The following is a 24,660-nucleotide window of genomic DNA, read 5'->3' on the forward strand; positions in this document are numbered from 1 at the left end:
ACAAGAATTATTTGCTCTCATCATCATACAGTCCACTTGCTCACCGACCAAATTTCGGGTGCGTCGAGGAAAAGATCCACAGTCCGACCCCTCCGACCCGTACAGTTTCTTTCCTGATAATGAAAGTGCGAAAATTAAGTTAAGTATAGGTACTTTGATCTTTAGTTCAGTCTTTATAACATAACATTTTTCTCTTAGTTGCCTCAACTACCTCAAACCATGCCGTTTCACTTGAATGACCACGCGCTCTAGATTATAAAGCTCTTCATAAAAATTCATTGCGTTATCAAATGACAGACTGTATTTCTAACTACGTACCTCGACCTTGGTCACAGAATAAATTAACATTGGTCTGCACTTAACTGTACTTTTGGGTATTTTAAATTAAGGGTAGGTAACTTCGTTAATAAATCTTGTATTAACTTAGAATATTTAAATATATGATAGAATAATAAAATATATGATATGTATTTTTTATTACAGCTTTTGCCTCAACAAATAGGTACTAGGTATCTATACCATACACCATTAACCATTGTCTCAGATATTAAGTTCGCTGATTGTCGCACTTAGCACTAGGTATTAAAAACTAGTCATAATATTCGTAAAATATCCTGTTTTCGTTATTATTAGTAATAACTCTGGTGAGCCTTTTGACAAACATTGAACATTGAGACGTTTGCAGGTTGATGGTATTTATTTAAAGTAGCTACCACCACAGATGAGACTAACATTTCTTTAGTTAAGAACATATTGAACCTTCAGAATAACGTATTCAACTTTCTCACCCTGTTTATACGTAAGTAATTGTTGTCTGTGTTACGTTTAACTAACATTTTTATTTTGTTACAGATTAACCTGGATCAACATGAAGCTAATTGGCTGTACGCAAGCAGGGTAATGCGAGGCTAATTGAAATTGTTTCAAAAACAAGCTGTATTATCAGTAGACGTATTCTTAAAGACTTTAGTCGAATGTTGCCAACAAAGTACGCTTTCCTAAGATGAAATTATCTAAACCTTTTATTTAAAATGTTACAAGAAATATGTTTTTTCCTAAACATTTATGATAATTGGACACTTTTACGAAAATGTAACGTCTCGTGTCATTGCGTACCCGCATTCTAAATAAGATACTTACTTTTAGTTCTACTAATTGGATGTTGCCTGAAGAACTCCGTTTCTCAACATGATTGAACGCATTTACCTGTTTCGTATGAAAATTAGATTCAGAGGCAAATTGTACGATGGAACTTACTTAAATGTCATTAGTCTTTTAAATGTAATACTTACATAAACATATTAAACATAACCCATTTATCGGATCAATATAAAATATCATACTTATTTGGAATTAATTGTTTAGGTATATTTAGAGTGCTGCTGTTTCAATTTATCATAGTTTATAATTTGTTATAAGTACTTTATTTCGATAGTTTTGCTATGTTCCCACCTTATGTTACATTATATTGCATAGTTTAGATACATGTGCTGGCCATTATGTACTTATTACCTAAGTGTTAGATATTAAACCTTCTCATGGTCACGTGTAACAATATGTACCAGCAAAATGGTTAATTAAAAATACAAAAGAAGTAATGTTACTGTATCTGATCTCTCTTTTGACAACTTAAATAGACAGACCCTATAATGTTATCTACTCTAGTTCAGTCCACCTTATATCAAGCTGTAACTGGATGTGGACAATAGACATACAACCATTGATATCCCAGTTGTGTCACTTCTAGTCAGAAGTAGGTACTATCTGAGAGTATGATAAAATTAATCTTACCTATATATAAGGCATACTTTTCTAACCAGGGCTTACCTATCATTCTACTTTGAGATGAGCTGATTTACTATAAAAAATCATTTAAATGTCACAATGAACGACATATTTTTTCACGTGACTAAACGTTAAGTTCTGGCAAATATTGCCTCGACTCGTGCAAGGTATATTTACCAAGCTGTTTGAGGCAATTTGTAGCACTTAACGTTTTATAGGTAAATAGTTATTTAAATTTATCTGTTGTGTTCATTGTTGTTGTGTTATAATATTACATTATGTTATGTTACCGCGAGTAAAGTATTTATCTAGTATATAGGCATTTAAGCGTAATATCTTGTAGTAGGTATTTATTATTATATTAGTAAACTATGAAATTAACTGATTAGATATAAATGTATAATATTTAGGAGTGTTCGTAAGACAATTATTCGAGACTTGACTCAAAATTTTATGAATTTATAAATTTTCGTAAACTTGGCTTCGACTTAGCCTTGACTGCGACCTTTTTTACAAAATTGGGGACGTCCCATTAAAATTTTTATAGCTTCACACAGTCATATTATTTAACTCTGTCATTTATAATTGATGATTGGTCATCCTATCGTTTTTCGTTGGTAATTAGTACTTTGTGAAATATTGATAATGTTAATGTATTAAACGATGAATAGATACTCTTCTACCACTCTTGAATACCACCGTGTAATAATTATTACTCAATATATAACCATGTAATCCCATAGGATAATTAAAACATACACATTTAACTTACATAATATTATGAGCAATGTATAAAAAAAACCAAAAAAAAAATAAGTAGCACATTAGCAAAAGAATGTAAAGGCGAACGAGGCTTGTCAGCCAATCAGAAAAACGTACAGTTAATGCTGGATAGTAAGTAGCACATTACATAATAGAATTTTAAAATGTTTGTTCAATAATTTGCCGAAATAAATGTCTCCACATAATTGTGTTTTTTATTTATCTCCTTAGTTAACTACCCATTAAGTATATATGCAACGTCACGCCTTTTATCCCCGAATTACCTCGTTGGTCGAGAGAATCGCAAGTGTAACTACCGGATAAAAGGTCTCGATTCCCGTGTCGGGCGGAGCTACTGGACTTTTTTCGGTTTTTCGATAATTTCTCAGTAGTAGCACGGTGTCTGGAATTGTGCCCAGTATAGGTTCACCCTCTATTACATGAGACTTATAATACAAATGGTGAAAAATGGGTGGACATTGTACAACGGCATTGCCGTAATGTGCACCTCTGCCTCTTATCTATACTTATAATAAATCTGTAGAGAGGTCAATTCTGTACTGTCTAACTATCAGCGGGTGATTAGTGATCGATACTGACGCCAAAAATGCAATCAGAAAATTTTTTGTCTGTCTGTCTGTATGTTCTTTATAGAAATAAAAACCACTCGACAGATTTCAACGAAACTTGGTACAATTATTCTTCATACTCCTGGGCATGGTTAAAGCTACACAGAATTTAAATAAATCTGTAGAAGGGTCAATTCTGTACATTGAAAATATTGAAAAAATAAATAGCAGGGGGTGTTACTGGATCGATACCAAACCCAAATATGTGATTTTTTTTTGTATGTCTATCTGTATGTTCAGTCATTACGTGAAAACTAACGGTTCGATTTCGATGAAACTTGGTATAATTATACCTTATTATCCTGGGCATAAAATAGGATACTTTTTATCCTGAAAAAATACGTAGAAAAAAAATCTTAATTTTTCAGTTTTATTCTACAGAACGCGAGCTCAACAGCAGTAGCTCAATAGAGGGATCTCCTTAATTATTATGGGCTTCGCCGTATTTGGGTCCAATAGATATTTATAAGATGTCATTGTCAGAGTTACTCAAAATGGAAAAATAAAACTTCCACGCGAAGACCGACATCCGCGCGGACGGAGTCGCGGGCGGAAGCTAGTCTACAATATAAAGTATGTAATTGGGTACCTACGACTAACATATTTTTTAGTTCTAGTAATATATATTATCTACACAGGTAGGTACATAAATAAAATAATTCCCTAAATGAATTTGTTAAATAGTCTAATCTTTAGAAGTAGCTTCTAGCCCGATTTGAATAATCCTTTGTAGGTACATCTGATAGTCCTAATCTTTACGAAAGTTACAGGGTATCTATCAAAATCACGACCGTTAATCCAGGATTGTGGGTAAAACCGAAACTGCTAGTAGGTAATAACAATTTGATAATCTAACGAACAATATTTTAGATAGTTTTGAGATTTATTTACATGTTTTACCCTTTAATCGCCCAGTTAAATATCAGGTACCGTGCCCGTAGCGCGCGGCTACAAGACAAAAATATATCTACAGTAAATAAGGGGAATCGTGTGAACAGAACGAAAAAAAAAATGCATGTTCTCTGTTGCAGCAATAGGTACGACATGAGCGGCAGGGACACGGTTGCCTTTAGGTATGGCACAGGCGGTTAAAGGGTTAAAACATATTACATATAGTACTAGCGACCCGCCCCAGCTTCGCATGGGTGCAATGATGATAGGTACATACATAGGTATAAACCTTCCTCTTGAATAACTCTATCTATTAAAAAAAACCGCATCAAAATCCGTTTCGTATTTTTAAAGATTTAAGCATAGGTACAAAGGGAAATAGGGACAGAGAAAGATACTTTGACTATGTAGTGATGTACCTTTGTAAACCCCTTATTAGGTACCCTTCAGAGAACGTCGTTGCAGACTCCATGGTCAGTGGTGCTGCAAGTTTAGGGTAAGTACTTTTTAGTTTTTTATAATACTTTGTAAAAGTGGTCTTTAGCGCAGCCTTAAACTTTCCGTCAATCGCCACCCAAAATATAAGTCATATACAAGAATATCGAAGCTATTAGGTACTTGTTACGGATTCAAATTTTGACATTCAATTTTATTAGTGTACCTATCTACTTTAGCCACGGTCACTCCCACACGGATTATGACTCTTCAAATTGTCTCTACAAAGGGTGTAACACCACAAATTGAAAAATTACGCTATTTTTAGCAAAAACCTAGTGTAATATACTCATTAGCCATATTGCACCTCTCTCTAGGGAGAAAATGATCCAATGACTTCTCCCGCCTTGAGTATGGCCACCCCGTTCCTTCTCCAGTTTTGAGCCGGAGTCCCGGTAACCTGTTACATTGTCCGCAGCTCCGGATCAGTCATATTATACCTAGCACATATATATACGTATAATAATTTCTGAGAGACTGAACTGAGAGTTTTAAATTCGAATCGCACAGTACATTGAAATTGAACCCTTTATTCTACAGTAGTGCTTGCAATCTCCCAACCAAGCAACCCAAACGAACGTATGAAATTCCAGACGTGACATGGATGGTATAAGTGAAAATATTATCATAGGTTTTCTAACAAGAAATAAAACGACATGTTGTAAATAATGTGATTATATTCTTAAATAATAAATGGATACACATGTTAAAGAAATTCGGTTTAACAAAGATCATTATTATAATTTTTAACATTTCGATGGTTTAGTTTTAAGACATTTTCTGTTATGGACTCATTAAATGATAATAATAATAACTTTTTCAATAGATAAAAATATAAATATATCATAATTAATTTAATCTTAATAAAATTCTTACAAGTGCGCACACTGACTTTATATATTAGGCACGCGAGACGCGAGACGAAAATTTACGTAAGTTACAAAACTAGAATATGAAAATAAAATGTATTATGATTTTTGTTCAGTTATGAGCGGTATCCAAAATCAACAACAAAATACTGTAGTAGAATTATGCGGTAAAACCAGTAACGAAAACAGCGTGAGGAAGCCTGGGCTTATAATTTCTGATTTGAAATCGCCTACCCGCATTGAGCAAGCGTGATGATTAATTCTCAAACCTTCTCCGAGCGAGAAGTCTTTGGTCAGCAGTAGCCGCTTATAGGCTTATTCTATTCATTCATCACATGAACAGATGTGATGAATGAATTTTATAAGCAATATTTGGTTAAGTCAGAACTGGAATAAAAGACTGTTTTCCACAATATACACCGCTCATATCTGAACGTAACAATTATATCGTAAAAGAAAATGTCACTCCGTACTAATCAGTTGTGTGATCAACAGTAACAATGAATCAATAACGAATCGCGCGCATATTATTACACAAAATAAAAATTAACATCCGATTACAAGAAACATCAAACACTACTTAATGTAAGTACTTGTTTGACAAGGTTATAATAAGCTAGGCAAATAATTTCAATATGAGCTTTACAAACCAATGATATTTAATAAATTTGTGCAATGTCACACACAATTTAATTGCATTTTATTTTTATTAACATTATATTAAGTAACATTAGGTATAATCTTTAAGATTATATTTTATTTAAATATTAATACAATTAATAAATCATTAATTTACAAAATTTCTGCTCGGGTTTAACTGGAAGAACACCAAATAAAATGGTATATAAATATTAAAACATGTATTTACGTAGTCCATTGTAATAAAATCCAATTATATGTCAAAAATCCCTGTCTAACTGTTTTATTATATTGATCAGTGCTACGGTGAACGGTTTACATTCTTACGGAATTGAATACTGTAAGTAGCCTAGGAGTTTCTTGCTCGCTTCACTCCAAAGGCTACAGAAGGAGCAACTAGCGTCACTAATACCGACAGACAGACTTATTTCTATTACATTTTGACTTTAAAGTTTTTTATCGTTCTCATGGAAGCAAATAATTTGACTCTGTCTGGATGGCTTCGTCCAATAAATTATAATAAAGTCTTAACTCTACTTTCTTAAAGTAATCGACAATTCTGTCTGTGTTGTAAAGATAATTATTTGTGAAGTATTACTGCCGTATCACCGTACATAAATAAGTCATGTTCTACTGTGAACTAGAATTGTGTGATACATTTAAAGATCAGTACATTAGTGGATTTTACGTGGCTACCGTCTAAACCTAGGGTTGTTGTGACAAAACAAATTACTACCTACTTGTGACTACGTAATCTACGCTTACTGAACAGACATTGCGCCTCGTCCACGGAACAAATTAACATTAGGTATAGAAGACGTATTTGCTTAACTCTATATGGGTGCTGTGGACAAATCATTTCGTTTAAAGCTTAGTTAAATAATGAGATTAAAATGCCTTCTTACAGCACGACACTATTAACAGTACAGCACAGTAAATGTCAAAAACATCAGTTACTAGCGGATCGTTTGTTTAGCACAACTTTTTTACTAAACTTAGATCCTAATATTATTTAAACTTAAGGGCGAAACATCGACATTTATTAATAGTAAGTTAATACAAATAAGAGTCACTTGACATAACACATAATGATAAAATAAACAAATTTCAATAATTCTCATATTTTAACTAGATCTGCCTTTCAGTACATTGACATTAGGCCCACAATAACACCATTTATTTTTTATTTTACAAAAATACAATTAATTACCTCTAATTAGAGGTTAAGCATCTCAATTATTCATAACTAAATATCAACCACAAGGGGTGTTAACGCTCATATTAATATGCAATTGTAAAAATTCCGATGCATACAAGCAAAATAGTCGCTATATAGTCGCGATAAAAGCGAATGTAGATTGTCGCATATAGGCATCATTTACGGTGCAATGCATAGGCGATATTTAGAAAATATCGTAAACTGGTGCTTTTATTTTTGTTCGTATCGTACCGTCCAGTCGGTCGAAGTTCGATATTGTCGTATAAATTGTACCTTCATGTAAATACTTCCACGATTTATTCCCGTACTTTAGTTACAGTGATACAGATTCAACCAGATTCACCGCGTATTTGTTTGGCTTAATCCTATGTGATAACTATTATTTATTTATTGTTCTATTACTTTTTAAATGTATGTAAGGCAAAGCTATTGGGTGAGGCACGGTGAATGTAGTGGAATCGTGGAGATTACGTGTCATGTAGGGTATCGATGACGTCAATACGTTACGCGAGCGTTTGCTCTGGTCCTAGCCGATGGGACTCGGTTGGATGTAGGCTAAACAGGGGGTATAGTCCACAGCACGGCGGTCTTATCAGCTGAAGTAGATAAGAAGGAGAAGTCGTCAGGATGCCACCGGGCGGATATCACTTTGTCGGGGTGTCTGGCCACGGGGACACTCGGCAGGGCGCAAGTCAGATCACCTGAATCAAAAATCGAGTATTAGCATAATTTAATGTAACGTTTTTATTAAACTACACACATATTTAGAAGTGTCGTAGACCTCGTAGTTGACAATGATAAGTATATGTATATTAGCCTTACCTTGAAGGTCGGTTAAAACGACGCGTCCATCATAGCCAGCTGTGAGCAGATAGTAGGCGCCGGGTGAGAAGCGAACGCTGCGCAAGTCGCCCGAGTGGGGCGTGAAGCGCTGCAGTGCACGGGAGCCGCGTACGTCGTGCAGAGCACATGAGCCGTCGTCATGACCGCAAACTAACAGTCGACCACTAGGATCTACCGCCAACGACGCCACTGCCGATCCCTAATACAACAAAAACACTTTCTTTAAAAACTAATAAAACATAACTATTATTAAAAGAACTTGGCGAAACTACACAAACACACGAAGATTAACTTAGTTAAATTATTTGCTAGCCCCTTGGCTTGGCCGTGATAAGATCTATGTAAGTGTAAACAAGAGAACACACAACAATACAAGCTTGATTTAAAAAAGCAACAAACATCTGTTAGTAATATATCGAATAACGCTACCCTATAAGGTTACAAAACAAAACTACGAACGAATGTGTATAAAGTCAACAAGAGAAAACAATTCTATGATTAATGATCTATAACGTTGTTGAACAATGGACATTAATAAGCTGGGCGAGCAATAAACCGCTTTTATTAAACATTGTTTTTCCATCCCACATAACTTCTGTTACACAAGCAGCTACTAAATATTGAAAATCAGTATAAGTAAATAATTAGAACGTACTAATGATTAGCATTGTTAATCATAAAAGTGGCAATTTTTTATTCAAATAGCGCCGATGACACGGAACTTGTTAATAGCTTGAATAAATAATGAGGTAGATTGCATCAACACATATGTATGTATAAGTAACGAGCCTCGCTGAAGTCTTCGCAATAGTACGAAAACGCAACGCAATAGGCTAATATTGAATGAAAAATATTTTACATGAAGAGGATCAGGAAACGATGTTTTTATATATTCGTAATTTAGATGTAATTTATAATAGATTGTCAATGATGTTTATATTGACGTCTTATTTTTTTTAAGTCGGACAAGTCAGCCAATGGCTTCTACCGCATTGGGCGTGACGGGACGGTATGTCAGACTCTTACTGACTAAAAACCTTCCCGTTCCTACTCCCGCCCTTCGAGCCAGAGCTCCGGATCAGGCAAAGTCTAAACTTGTAATTTATTGAGCTCGTAATGTAATGTATGATGTACCTAACATTATGTATTTATGAAATGTCGCCTTATCGTTAATAACTTCAAGAAACAATTTAAAACACAAAGACTTATCAATCAGTCTAAACATTTTAAAGGGGATACCAAAGAGAGTAGTTAACTGGCGTACAATTTTCCACCGTTATTGAAAGGGGTGTCAGGTAATTGCTGTCTAGGTAGCAATTAGAGTATCACTTATTGCGACTTCACGTAACAAGGCAATGAAGGAAAATAGAAAGAAATTGATATGCTTCGACTGAACCCTACCGCAGTTACTGCAGTTAACAGCCTATAATGACTTCTATTTTAAAATTCACCTCGTCGGTTGTTAGTATGGTATCCGAAATGTCAAAACTTTCAAAGTATAAATTATATTGCAGAGGGGAAAAAATTCGATGTCATTACAGTTAGTAATGAAACAAAGTGAAAGAGCACGTAAAATAAAGAGACAACCTTAAATTAAACACGTACCTTGTTAGGCTGTCCCGCCGGGGGCGAAATAACGTTGACGCAGCCGCCCGTGCGCAGGTCCCAGAAACGCACAGTCTTGTCTTGACTGCCCGAAACAAACATGGCGCCGCCCCAGTTGTACAGGGACAGTATATGTCCAGAGTGTCCGCTTAACGCCTGAACATAACAAAAATCATCATTACAAATACCGATCACTCTGTATAAATCCCTGAACCGAATCAAATGTACCGTTGAAAATGGAATTGATTTAATATACTTAGACCCCGAGGTAGACGGGCGATTTCTCTCGAATCGTGCTTCAGTTGATGTTTATAGCGCCATAAAATGTTTTATTTAAATCGAAATATGAGGGACTCGATTCCCGAAGGAAAAACAAGATAATAGAAGTTTGGTTTTACACTGTAAATTAACTAGTTTGAAATAAACGAAAGTACAATAAATTGTTAAAGAGTATAAGGCTTTAAAACCATGGAGTTTATGGGAGAGGCGACGGTGGGATTAAAAGGAATGTTCAACGAGGCTGGTAATGAGTCCCACGTCGATCGTTCTCTGGTTGCGGCGAACCTTGCAGGGTAAAACCACAAATCGCGTGCGTAATGATATTCGCAGCGGATAAGGTAGGTCGTATGTGTCCTCACTTATACATGAGGTGCTCTAATGACTAACGTAAACACTGCATAATATGCAGCCAGCACGTGTTTGTGTGTGATACATACGAGGGTAGGTCAAAAAGTTCGCGGAAGGGGGGGGGTTTGTCAAGGACGCCTTGTCAAGTCGACCACGTTGGAAAACGTCGAAAAACTAGATAAAAATATATTGGAAGATGCCCGTTTGAAGATGAGGCAGCTTGCAGAAATCATCGGAGTATCAGCTACAACCATTTTGAACATCCTACACGACCATCTTGGTATGTCAAAGGTGTGCGCAAGAATGCTCACGCCAAACCAAAAGCAGCGGCGAGTTGAGTGTTGTCGCGAGTTTTTGAATACCTATCGTGAAAAAATGGACGAAGTTTTAGGCCGGAATACGACTAGAGATGAAACTTGGGTTTATCATTATGTATCTGAGTCCAAACACGACTCGATGCAGTGGCACAAAAAGGGTACACCACCCCTAGAAATTCAATGTGTCTTCGTCACAGAGGCAATCCTTCTTATTGACTACAAGGAAAAGGGTGTCAACATAACTGGAGATAACTACGCTACATTGCTGGAACGACTGCGACATGCTGTGAGGGAGAAAAGTTGGGGAAAATTGTCCAAAGGAGTGCTCTTTTTGCACGACAATGCACCCGTGCACAAGGCACAAGTTGCGATGGTTGCTGCACAAATAGTGAGCTTTGAAACCTTGAAACATCCTCCCAATAGGCCAGATTTAGCCCCGTGCTATTATTATCTGGGTCCAAAATTGAAGAAAGAGCTTCAAGGGTAGAAATGAAGAGATGGAAACCGAAACGGCCTATTTTGACGACAAAACATTTTTTTGTGGGTATTAATAAATTAATTCACCGATCTGATAAATGTATTGGAGTCAAGGGAGAATAATAGAATATATTGAATAGAAAAAAAAATTGAGTTTAATTTCTTAATTTTTCAACTCCATTCCGCGAACTTTTTGACCCACCTACGTATATGTATCATTTTAGCGGTTTGCAAAGCGTACAGAAGTGTTTTGTGAAATTTCATGGATGGAATCAGTTTTGCTTTATTGTACCATGTCTAGTTGGACCTAAGTCTGTATTTAATATTTATAAAAATAAATAATAATTGTTTACATTTTATTGAATTGGTAGATTGCTAAGTGCAGATACAAGTGTGTGTAACAACCAATCGACCTCTGTATTAGAAAGATCTTTTGTAGATGGATAAACACCAACTTACGCCGATCAACTACCTTGATTGAACACAGTAAACTAAAAAAAGAAACTCATTATAAACAAAATAATGCCTCGAATTATATTGGCATTATAATCAATATGTATAGGTAACTGCAGAAGCCATCATCATCAGACGGTAAGTACATAAAACCGAAGTAGTAATAAATAGTAATAGATTGAAAGTTTCTACGATGAATGAACGTGGAGACGTGGATAGATACTCGAGTAATATACAATTTATATTACCTGGAAAGTTTTGCCTGTAGCGCAGTCGGTGACGTAAATCTTGCAGTCGCCAGCGCCGCCACTGACCAACAGACTAGTTTTGTTTGACGTGTCTTCGATGAAACAGACATCACGGACGGTCCCATCGTGCATCGTCAGCTCAACCTGGCAATAATAAATAAATTCGTGATAGATACACAACCGAAACAAAACTTCGTTCTGTCTGATCTTATTTCTTCATATATTTTTACCAATGATTAATGATCGTATTAACATTTGAAACATTCATTAACAACTTTCCACACTAGATCTTATTTATTAGATAGAAAATCATTTGGGAGGTTGAGAGCACTTCTTTCAACTACTTGACAAGTTACACCGACCTATAATCCAGTTCGAAGATTGATCAATCTCCCCTATTTGCCAAAGTTTGATTGATTATGATTTTTTGTCATAACGATACATTCATATTTTCTCTAGTGTCACTAGTAATTTGGTCGTCGCGACGATATTCGTTATTTACTTGTAACATTTGATTTTATATCGTGTCGTATTTTTAGTTTAATGGTAATCGAAAATAAATTATACTTAAGTGTACAATACCGAATCAAATCCAGTGTATTCATTCCGTAGCTTATTTATATAGGGAATTCGGTATTCTTGGCTGAAAATGGATTTAAATAATACATGACTTCTCTAGTGGTAGAGAATTCTATTGTTCCAGCCAAAACACAAGGATTTCATGCCGAGAACAAGATGAATATTATGGCACTGTCTAAAACAAAAATGAAAACAAATATTAATTAAGCGCGCAGTTTGCTCAGGGCTGTAAATATTATAATTAATTAGATTGTGGACATAATGAAAATAGGAAAGAGGTAGGCAAACACTGAACAGGTGACAGACTTTTAATAATATAAATGACAATTTGAACTCAAGCTTTGCTATTATTAGACATTCAGTTTTATTCTATTTTCTTCAGAAAACTAAAAGCAACGTCACGTCTTTTATTCCCGAAGGGGTAGGTAGAGGTGCGCGTTACGACACGAAATGCCGCTATACTTTTGTGTTATAAGTCCCATGTAATAGGGGGTGAGCCTATTGTTTTTATCTTCAGAAAACTACTAACGAATTATTCGTATGTCGGTTGCAGAGGGAATGCGGAAGTGAGATCCAACTGACGAACACATTCTTGTAAAACTATACCGAAGTTGTACGCTGAGATTTTAAAGCAAAAGGAATATTTAATAAATACCTGTGTTTAAGCTTACACATTGTCTGTTTAGTCGTCGTAAAGTCACCTGATTTACAGGAACTTATACTTTTTTGTAATGCGTGGGCCGCATTACAAAAAAGTATAAGTAAATCATCGAATGTCTCAAAGAAATTTTACTTTCCCTTTAATAACTCTTTACTTTGATAGCATCAAACAAAATTTTTAAGTTTCTACGTATCTGGATTATAACAAATATTTCTAATTTTACGTCATTCCAAAGTTTAAAGCATTTCATATAAAAATAACAATATTTATCGATTAGATAACCAATCATTACGGAAAAGATAGCAAATTTATTATAAAAAGACTGATTAATAAGTTATCGGCATTGCTTATTCACTAAATATTCTAAAGAAGTAGGTACTCGCAAATAGGATACCATTTTTCCAATGATATCAAACTGAATTTAATTTGTAATTCGAGATAAAATAAAACATTTTAGATTTCGTAGAAGCATTTCAATGTAAACATAGTATTCTTCCATCTTTTGAAACCAGACATCTTAATTGGGGCTGCTATCTCATTTTTCATACCTATCAAATAACATTTGTTCCTAACGAAACTTTGAAATGTTTGCTGAATTTAAAATAGACAATTAGACTATCTTTACGAAGACTAAGAACACGTAAAAACTAAACAAAGAAAATGAACCGCATACCATCGTATAATAGTTATAACAGTACGTTATACTTTAACTTGAGTCTAACAGCATCAAGCGAGCTGTTTACGAGCCCGTGCCACATGTGAATGTGATTAATCGAGATTGACAATCGTTACGAGGACGCTGATGTTGCAAATCGAAGCGGTAACGTTTCAGATAAATTGCATTTGCACCATTAACGCTCCAACTCATATGACATTGACTGACAGTCAGTAGAAGCTCTTTCTATTCGATTCGAGAGTCATAAGTTGTTACAATCGATTCCATCATTTATCTTCGTAAAGCGAGAAATGAGAACAAAGGAACAGTGTAAGGTATAAGATAAGTACACAGAATAAATACGTTTATGGTTGTTTGACTGATGTAAACAGCTGGAATTATTATTCATAAACAGCTAGCATATGAACTAATATAGAGAATCTCACAAAGCTAATTTACACAGAAGTCTCGTTCGTTGATACCACCTACGCGACGTTGCATTTACCATGAACAAAGAACGAGACCGATATTTTTACAACACAATCACTGTTCCATCGTAGCCTCCAGTCATAATATCAAATAATTTTAAATATAAACCCACTTATTTTTTCGTGAACAGTCTTATGACTAATAAATAGCTTATATAGAACATTCAATTTCGGTAAGATTTCTAGAAGTAAGTATATGAAACTTGGAGCATACTTCAGGAGTTTGATACACGTACCTAAGTACTTATTTCATGACATAACATTCATTTGTCCTTCATATGAGTTCCTAATATCGTGTTTGCAAAATATACACCAAGAGCAAAGCTATGTCAGCTTAGTACTTATATATCTGCAGGAATACTTTCGGTGAGATTCGATGTCGGTAGAATAAACAAAGTTTGACGAAGATATTTATAGAAGACAGACTAAGTGCACCCCCACCCGCCTATTTGACAGCTCTATTAAGATGTCAGTATCTAGATACTCATAAGTTTTCACGTTCTTAAAACGAATTTAATCAATCTGGGAACTAATTAAAATCAGTTTATCATCGGTCTAACAAACTAGTTAATAATAAGGACTTATGTGATGTGGCGACTGTGTATATAGCTATAGTAATTAGGAAAAATAATCACCTATGTGAAGTAATCACAAGATGTCTATAAATACGATATCTGTCATGTATTTACTCATTTGCCACCACATACGTAATTATTTACATAGAACAATCTAGTCGGGCTCGATTTCTTGCGAAGTGATTCACCTCGACAGCTCGTCTACATTACTTATACTGGCAATACCTACGTAGTTAACTAATTGAAAACTAAAAACAATCGTATCATCTTTCAATTCGCCGACCATTATCACGGAATCAGCAAAACAACCTGATAACATTTGAACTGAGGCGTCATGATTTATAGGGCGAATGTCCTAATTGCCCTAATTATTTGATACAATATTTTGTTTAACGAGCATTTATGCGACTGTTTCAGTTTCTGTTATCATAAATGGTGGACAAGGTGAATTTACGCAACTATCTATTACATACTTAAACACTAAGTGTCGGTGTAAACTAAAAATAGAAATCCTAAAAAAATTCACTATATAAAAATTTCTAAGCCACCTTATTATTACAAAATAACGCTTATTTCTTTTTGTAGCAAAGTACCTATATAAACATAAAGACTATATAAAGACAATCCTTTCTGAAAGACTATCTAGTGACACTTTCAAAGGGCGTCTGATGATTGGAAGGGTTAGAGCATTATTACGTCAGATCTTTACCCTACTACTCCACGTGGAAAGGAAAAATGACGATGTCGTTCCGAAATATTACGGTTAAGAGATACAAATATCGACGGATCTCATGAAGACGAAGAACTCGGAAATTTTTCTATGGACGTACCTATATTTTTCTACATAGGTATTTTATATAACATGGAATGAAGTCGCCAGCTGTCAGTAATATAAATATACCAAATATCTTGATTTCATTCAAATATACCTCTTAGGTATTATTTATAACAGCTGTTAGAATGTTTAACTTAAGTAAATATTTGCAATCAGCTCTCGTTTGACGAGCTGTAATAATATTTTTCAAGTAAGTTTGTGCTCTAACTAATTACCTTTGTACTCCTTTTCGTCTTAAATTCAGGAAAAGCCGTTAAATCTTATATAAATATAAGAGATTGTTTACTTTTAAAACTCTAGTAGTTTGGATTATATTCCTTGTAATAAAATTATCAAGACAAAGACTCACCTCCTGCCCTTCCAAATTGCATGCATGGCTGTTGAATCTCATCAGTTTAACAGTCTTGTCGTTGGAGCCCGTAGCGAGCAGATCGCCAGCTGGACTCCATGCTAGGCAGTAAATGCTGCCCTTGTGGTGTTTGGTGCGCTTCAGTAGCACTGTCGGTGCACTTGGAGCACTAGTGTCCCTGTAGACGATGAATACTATTAGCAGAATCTATTAGAGTGACGACACTTAAATCGATACGCCTTGTGTACTCTTGGGGTTCGACCTAAATACTACCCTATGTATTTCCCAACCTCTGTACTCACAAGCTGATATGTATTTATATTAAATCTCGCTAACCTATACTCGAATGAGAACTGAAGACACTCGTCTATTTATTACTTAGCAAGAGTTACGTAATTTAAGTACCTTTTTCTATTTCTATTGTACCGTTCTGACCTCTTGTTTATACGACCAACTTCACTAATGAAGCAGAATGCAATTAAAACGGATCGCAAATAAACAGAACTTGTTTGTGAATGCTATAGTTTTCATTGTGGCAGCACTACAGATGAATGCTATCAATAACAGTTTTAATTAATTTTATTCTGGTATAAGCGTTACATATTTATCAATATTAATTTTACGCCATAACCGGTCGATTCGACGTGAGAGTTCAACTTTCACATCATATTAGATAGAGATATTGCCATATTTCATTTACGAAGTTCTGTGATCAGCGTTTTAAATAGCCTTAAGTATTTGTGTTTGCATACATTATCAAGTTGATTGGTGTTAGTGTTACAAAGATGAGACTTTATGTCGTTTGCATAGTTTTTCACTGCCATAAACTGTTATGTTTATTGCGTGCGACCATTGGTGCAATATGTTTAATACATTCTATAGGAATTAAATACTTTTGTAGTAAGACAAGCACGCTGTTAAACATTACATGCCTAACAGTTATTTTTCTAAGCGTCGTTGTTTAAACTTGTATAGACGAAGGAATGTGTCGATGCAGTAAATCATTGACATTTTCAAGCAAGACATAAAACAAAAAGCGCGCTTAACGTTTTCTATACTTTATAGTTTACATATCATACGCAATCTCACAATATGCAATTCATCTTACATCAATCTTGGTAATACCCAATCTCTTTATACTTAATACGGATAAACGTATTTGAATGAGTTTTACATGCATTGTAGAATACTTAGTTTTTGTGACAGATGTTTGTTAGGGATACATAAACATAGGTGTGTGCAGTTTACTCTTTCCAAATAAGCGTTAATGTGCAAAACGTTTTTATGCAATCTAGCTGATATCACTGTTAGCGCATTTAAGTTTATGGAAACTTCATGAAACGTTTTAGAACTGTTCCATCTAGAATGACGAAACAAGAAAATACGTTAGTAAACGTAGACTGGTATGATGAAATTGTACTCGCAATAATTAATCTACAACAAAGGAACTGATCAACAATTAAATACAGTTACACTTGTAGCAGCCGCGATACATCCGCTTTCTACACAGAACACATACCCAATCAATGGATTCCGAAATATTTATACGTAGTTATAGTATGCAAGTACATACAGTATTTTATCATTATGATGATGTTAATATCAGCAACATGTGGGCTCATTAGAGCGACCTGTGTGTAATTACAGCGACTGTGAGCTAAATACCGTCGCAAAGTTTCCACACAGACCGGACCTTATTTCATAAAGTACATATAACGTCATTGTTATTATAATACGTCAGGCGAGTAACAAAAGCTGTTATTAACAACCATAGTATCGCGGGTAAAACGATCACTTTGACAGTTTTTGTCACACCTACAAAAGAAGATACAGGTATATCTATCACAGCAGCAATCATGTGTAGTGATGGTCACCTACTTAATTATAATTGCGTGATTTATAAGAACAAAGACGTAAGCGTATTGAACGATTAAGGTAGATATTAACTCACCTTTTATCGGATATTTTCAAAACGACCTTGCTTTTTAATATGGATTTTTAGTTTCTTTTAATATCGACATCACATATTTTACTGATGGTATCATCATTGAAATGCAGCACGTACATACAGAGCACTCGTTAAAGAATTCTCGTAAAGGTTATTTTATTGGAGTTATTTTAATAGTACTTTCACTGATAGCTACTTCTACTTCAACTTGAAACATTAAGTATGAATCAAGATAAGAGAGCATAAAACTTAAGTTCTGCCTATGTTTGAAGGTCGTTTCGTATCTTTATGAGAGGTGGCAATCACACACTCTTATAATATATGCCCTACATTTGCTGTGTCACGGTTTTTAATGGACATTTCCAAATTTGCAACAGGCGACGGAATGCTCATGACAGTCAAGTAAGCATTATTGTAAGAGAGACGTAATACGTATGTACATTTCGTAAGAGTCCATAATATCTACGAGAGAGGTTGCCGCAAGCCTGACTTTCACGAGCCGTGCCTTCTATGCTTAATACATCTAAGCAAACTTCAAAATTTCACAGATATAATCCAACATCATCGTTCACGTAATACTTTGAACACTATTCATTGGCGCTGTGGCTTTGTTTGCACTATCTTCGATTTGCAGACGTGACTTACGATAGAAACTAGTTCAGTATAAATTATGGACTTGTACTGATTGAATTGTATATAAATATGTATATTCATTTCATTACGTAGTCATGATATAACGGTGAGCAATGTGAATTTCCGATTTTCTACTTCATAAATTTACACATAGATATTATCAAGAAGGAAAGTAGCGTGCATATGCTAAACTACTTTTAAAATGAAGTATGGGCAGTGTTTGCTTTTTAAACTAAGGAAATGTTAGTGGGCGTGATTGGTGTGAACATTTTCACATTTTCCGCTAATTTAGATTACGATATCTTTGCATTGCACACTGACACTTTGTGTACAAACCTAGCGGAGGGTCATCGACTCTTGTATGCTTAGTCACCGCTTTCGCATCGCTAGTAAGTGCGGTGACGGCCTTATACTGCCAGTCACGATCGCGACAAGAATCGCAACTACATAGTTTAAAAGAGTGGCCCACGATTAACGATTACATAGCCCCGACTATTGTATCATATTATCAACAGTATCAATGAAGGCCAACCACCAGTCTCGTAGGAATCTCTGTAGCTTGATATAGCAGTAACAACTTATTGTGTTTATTATACATTCCGTATCGGATAACGGTAGGTACATTTAATTACTTAAAGATATCATACCGATATACGTATCTACTTGAAAAACAATATTTTATTACCTAAACGTATATAATTAACGACTAACCCTAATTTGTTATGGTTAGTTGTTCATTATGTATACACATGGTAGTCAATCAAGTCTATTGTAGATGTTATCAGCATTATCTATTTTAATAGATCTTGTGATATGATGACTTTGGTGCTATGGTATCTCGGTAGATTAGATTATACTTGCAGTGCATTATGATTTCTTCGCAGTCAATAAACATATGTAATTAATAACGTATTAAATCCGGGTCAATAAAATAATGAGACGTCAGTGTATTTTTACGAGTATGAAACATTTTTAGAAAAAAAAAATATTATCTATTAAAATGCTTTCAAAACATCATAATATAATAATGACGAGCCGATAAAAATGACCCATTATTTCGTATACACTTGAAATAAATTGGTATGTATAAGGCTGGGAAACAAGGGATGTCGACTAATGTTACGAATACTAACTAGGCCTTGTTTTTGGCACCATAGAAGAACCTAATTATTAGTATGTGTGATCAAGAGACTAGCGTGCAAACATGATCTAATTGAGGGCCCGATAGCAACACAAAGGGGAGCAAACGTTTCGACGCGGTCAATATCGAGTATTATCCTTGTTCTCTTTCCAACCTCCACAATGAATTCATTCAATCTCGTATTCTCGAGTTAACCACAAAATACCTCAAGACCAAAGTGACGTGCTATAATGACATTTTCACGTAACGCTAAAAGCCTTGACATTTCATAATGTTATTGTTATAGATTTTATAGCAGCAGGTACGCGTGATAGATATATTAGACTATAACATCGACCAATATGCGTTATTATATAAAACATAAATTCGATAACATTATGTAATGGCACGTATGGTGCGTAATATTTTCTTTCGTGCGGAAATAATTTCTGTAGCAAACGATTTCCGTAACTATACAAGAAACTATTGAATAATACTGTTTGAATTTATTCATCATGTGAATAATTCATAGCGAGGGATATTTCTAAAATGTAATAGCTTTCAATAACGCATATGGGTGTCTAATGATTATATAGATGAATTTGATAGAAGTATGATTTTATCTAAGATAGGTAAACGTGATAGTAACAGGTTATTACGTAACAACAATCATATTTTTTGTTGAAAATCATAGGATAAGATAAGGGCATTCATAAAACGAATTGACTTTTAAAACTTTAATCTTGACAAAAGGGAGTAACATTGTATGAATCGAAAAATTCAAGCCACTTATTGTTTATTAACACTTAAACGTATAATATCTTGACAAAAGCTATTTTAAGTAAGTAATTGGCAGTGGATTGTGTAAGGTCGACCACAGACAACGAAGAAAGTCCACGGTCACCGTTTTGGGAACCGGAAACTTGACCGTAGAGCTCGGACTTTTATTTTTAATATGTCAAAAAAGACTTTTGCCTTCAGAAAATTTCTAAATGCAGTAAAGAACATTGACCCTTTTGGTCCAGAAGACATTATAGCTCAAGTTAAAAATATTTTCACGCATTATGATATAATGAAACAATTTTAAAAGCCTGACAGAAGTCACTTTAGAAGAAGCTATCACTACCGCATTTTAATATCACGATAATATTTAAATATTCAAAGTGACATAACATCGAAACAGAAAAATAGATTCGTGTTTTACGGAAATCGCCTTAAACTCACAGCTACCATTTATAGTCATATAAAATATTCGATTACGTAGCTACGTATTTATATCTGTCACTAAACATGCAAATGAAGACTTAAAAAAACAAGCCTGCGACTTTTGGAAAGTTAAATAATACCTCATGAATACGTTTTAAGATCAAATGAAAACATGGCATATTAATTAAAGGCCCGGAAATATTAGCGCACGTTTTTGATGGAATGAGTGACGAACATCTCTTTGAGTTTTTCACCGTTAAATTTTCATGTAGGTACATAATTATGCTCCCTGCTAATTAAGATATATTAAGGTATTGAGTTAGATAGATATTAAGGTATTGAGTTTCAAATAACGAGTGTTGAACGTACTTATATTAATAATGTGGAAATGACTTGCTTTAGTGTTAAACAATAGAAATACAAACAATGATAGACTTTATTGTAAGTCACTTATTACAATAAATCTGATGTCCGAAGAACTTCAGCTATGTGGCCGGTAGCCAACTAATACCTCTTACTGATATCACAAAACCCATTGTTTTCAATTACGACCGACAGTATACCGGCAATATATCTACTTAATTATTGACAGAAGTACTTACTTGACATCCTCAATCTTAGGGTATGTGCATATCCTGAGAGTCTTTGTATTAGATCCAACCGCGTATAGCTTGCCATTTGGATGGAACTCTGCACATCGGACGGCTTGAAGATCTTCCAGCACTGTGACAGGTTTGAATGTGGGTCTGGATCCGTTCACCTCTGGTCCTACACCCACATTACTCGGATTTGACATGGGCACACTCGTGTGACCGCCATTTCTCATTTGTGCCTGCAACAATAACGGAAACATTGATATAAAGTCCTGAGGCAGATTATAATTACGCACAAACTTATTTGAGTAACATTTTTGAAAAAAATAAATGCTTTTATGGACAATTTTACAAACAAATTCGTGTTTAGCTTGGTAATTAAACTTATCGTGCCATATTTCGAAAATACCGAGTGCCAGTTAAGGTAAGTGTTGTAAAGGCTTTAAAATAATAGATATCCCTCATTTGTACTTAAAAGTGAAAATTGCCTGTCGATCAGAACGGGAACGGAGAATTAAGACGGCGCGCGGCGTCACCGAGGAGAAACCTCGGTAACCTTGTTCATTGCGTTCTCAGATCGGTGATAGCGCCAGAGACGGTGACGCACCGACCACGCTTGCCCAAGACCATGACGCAGACATTCATATTCCGTATACCTCTACTACAAAGAAACACGTAGAATGCCGTTCGCAATTGGTATGATACCATAAATAGGTACAAGTATAAAACCCAGAACTGAACTAATTGTATGTTCTGATATTTAGAATGAATCACATTTTTACTTTGAAAATTTACTGATAATAACAGGAAAAAAAACCAATGACTAGCATTTTTTCAACGCTCCACAACCTGGCAGTACCGGTGCGATTTCTGTAGGCCAGGATCTACGGTTGATACATCCATGAAAATACCGAAACAATAGTCCGGACTGCCCCAGAGACATGAACAACTGTCTAGGATCCTGCAACGAACCTCCTTCGGTGTTGGCACACAGGAGACGAACAGACACTACGAAAATATTACAATCTAAGTGAGACCTATTTGTAAGTTGTGACTAAAATATGCCAAAACCTTTTCTAATCTAAAAATAATTGTCATGATAAACAATGATCCCATAAAATGCAAAAAAGTATTCATTTAAAATAAACCAATCGTGTTGAAGATTCTCGAAAGCGTGCGAGAACAGTTGATTGTATAACACTTAAACTGTCAATGACTTGCATTCAAAACGAACAAGATTCATTGAAGCCCATTATGTTAGGCAAAACGATGTGGTAACTAGAACAGGTTGTGTTGTATGGATTGATAAGGTAAGCTGCTACTTGCAGCGCAACCTAGAAGGAACCTGTTTTGATTAACGTATAGAAAAACAAGCTGACCGATAACAGGCTAACAAATGCAATGCACTCATTATACAGTACACAATGTTACGCTTCAAATATTTGGTTCAGTTTAATGACACACCTAATGCAAATTAGAGTCAACAAATAAATATAGGTGGTTAAACAATCACAACAGCCAAAGGCGAACAGTGTAAAAGTGATCTCGATGATCAAACCAAATCATGATCACAGAGCGACAATCCACGCATTTGAATCTCGTTTGAAACGGTTTGAATCAAGTAATTGATGTAGCTTTTCGTTTCATTGTTGCAACGCTTGCCGTAAACGAGTTGTAGAAAGTGTACTTTACCGCATTTTTACGTACGTGATCGTTTCTTACGCTATTCCGGAAAAATAAAGTTAAAGCGAGACTTTTGATTTACAAATTGTCGCTACTTTTAGCGTATAACAGTTTTATTTATTGTTCACGTCATCGGCTATATTAATGGATATGATCACATGACAAATATTATTCGATTTCATAAATACCTACGACTATGGCTGACATGCTATCTTGTTCTTCTCAAGAAGATCTCGTAGACCCAACGAAAGTTAGATTATGGAAAGCGTAAATAATCTAGATTTAGTTTAACAAAAACTGAGTCAGTTTACTATAAAGTTTTAAATTAATGGCCGTATTGTCGCCGGTAAAATTAATAGATTACTTTACAGTGTCGTTTCATATAAAACGATGATTATGACTTTCATTTGTCTCTGAGTGCGGCAGTTATGTCTTTTGCATAGTTATACTTCCATCAAAATTGAATCACTTGAAGGTATAAACTTTTTTAACAACATTAGGATATCAATTTTTTGCGTCACTAGTAGTCAAAATTTGCAATTAAAATATGTATAGAGAAAATCTCACGTTTATTACAAGATTATGCATGCTATGTTTTAGAATTCACAGTTACATTCGTTCCCACTAAAATTAAAATTATTACGTAATATGAATATTTAATGTATTTTAATGTGTGCCAATAAATTCACTATCACTATCGTATGTCACTGAGATAATACATATTTATATATTTGTATTATAAATGGAAAGAAGACGACGGGATGAACTTGAAGCCTACGACAAGGATTGGCCGTAGAAAGTTCTACGAAGAGACGAATGGAAAGAGAGGAATGCCTTTGCCCAGCTGAGGACCGAAAAAACCTGATAAAATATTACCATCATTGGGTGTAAACATAGTGAATTGACTATTTACACCTGACTAACCTATTAAGGAAACATAACTCGAAACTCTGATAGAGAATAGAATAATACTAATTGATCTTATTCTTTGATTATTATCTGATTATTTTATACATAACTGGTAAAATCAGGGCCGTTTAATTGGTTTAATTTAGGTGCCTTTTATAATATTATCGACTGATTAAGCTTTTATGATCGTAGGCAATCCGATGGAAGCCCGATTAATGGACAACAATTTTATATTACAAAATAACATAATATTGAATAACAGTTATGAAGAATTATTACAAATAAATAATCCGGCAATGAGTAAGTAGGAAATCTCTACCTACTTCAATGTGCAACTTTTAGTGAAGTTACGATAACAATAAAATAAATAGTGTCCACCTACAACTAAAATGAACTATTCTGTATAATGTTAATAAAGTTTTGACAGTTTACAAATCTATTGTAGTACCTACGATGAGGCACAAGAGATAGTATTTGAATTTGTAAGAACTAGGTCAACATTACAACTTAGTGAAAAAAAACATAACATGAATAATCTTACATAATTAGTCATCATTTCAAAACACC

General features: G+C 34.7%; 2 protein-coding genes across 12 annotated transcripts in view; one reads left to right on the plus strand and one right to left on the minus strand.

Moving 5' to 3' along the window:
* Positions 1–2,753, plus strand: part of LOC118264268 (uncharacterized) — a 151,601-nt gene extending 148,848 nt beyond the window's left edge. For all 8 annotated transcript variants that reach the window (XM_035576740.2, XM_035576754.2, XM_050704154.1 and 5 more), the window contains one exon: positions 853–2,753. The gene's annotated coding sequence lies outside the window, so the exon portion shown is untranslated. The remainder of the gene's footprint in view (positions 1–852) is intronic.
* Positions 2,754–5,221: 2,468 nt separating this feature from the next.
* LOC118269030 (WD repeat-containing protein 47) overlaps positions 5,222–24,660 on the minus strand; it is a 39,669-nt gene continuing 20,230 nt past the window's right edge. For all 4 annotated transcript variants that reach the window (XM_035583906.2, XM_050704138.1, XM_035583911.2 and 1 more), the window contains 6 exons: positions 21,511–21,740; positions 16,002–16,179; positions 11,860–12,003; positions 9,738–9,893; positions 8,112–8,331; positions 5,222–7,990 (listed from right to left, as the gene is read on the minus strand). In XM_035583906.2, coding sequence (XP_035439799.2) covers positions 7,845–7,990; positions 8,112–8,331; positions 9,738–9,893; positions 11,860–12,003; positions 16,002–16,179; positions 21,511–21,740 — 1,074 coding nt within the window. In that variant the 3' untranslated portion in view covers positions 5,222–7,844. The remainder of the gene's footprint in view (positions 7,991–8,111; positions 8,332–9,737; positions 9,894–11,859; positions 12,004–16,001; positions 16,180–21,510; positions 21,741–24,660) is intronic.

Source organism: Spodoptera frugiperda, chromosome 25 (assembly GCF_023101765.2).
Source record: "Spodoptera frugiperda isolate SF20-4 chromosome 25, AGI-APGP_CSIRO_Sfru_2.0, whole genome shotgun sequence".
Classification (NCBI taxonomy): Eukaryota; Metazoa; Arthropoda; class Insecta; order Lepidoptera; family Noctuidae; genus Spodoptera; species Spodoptera frugiperda.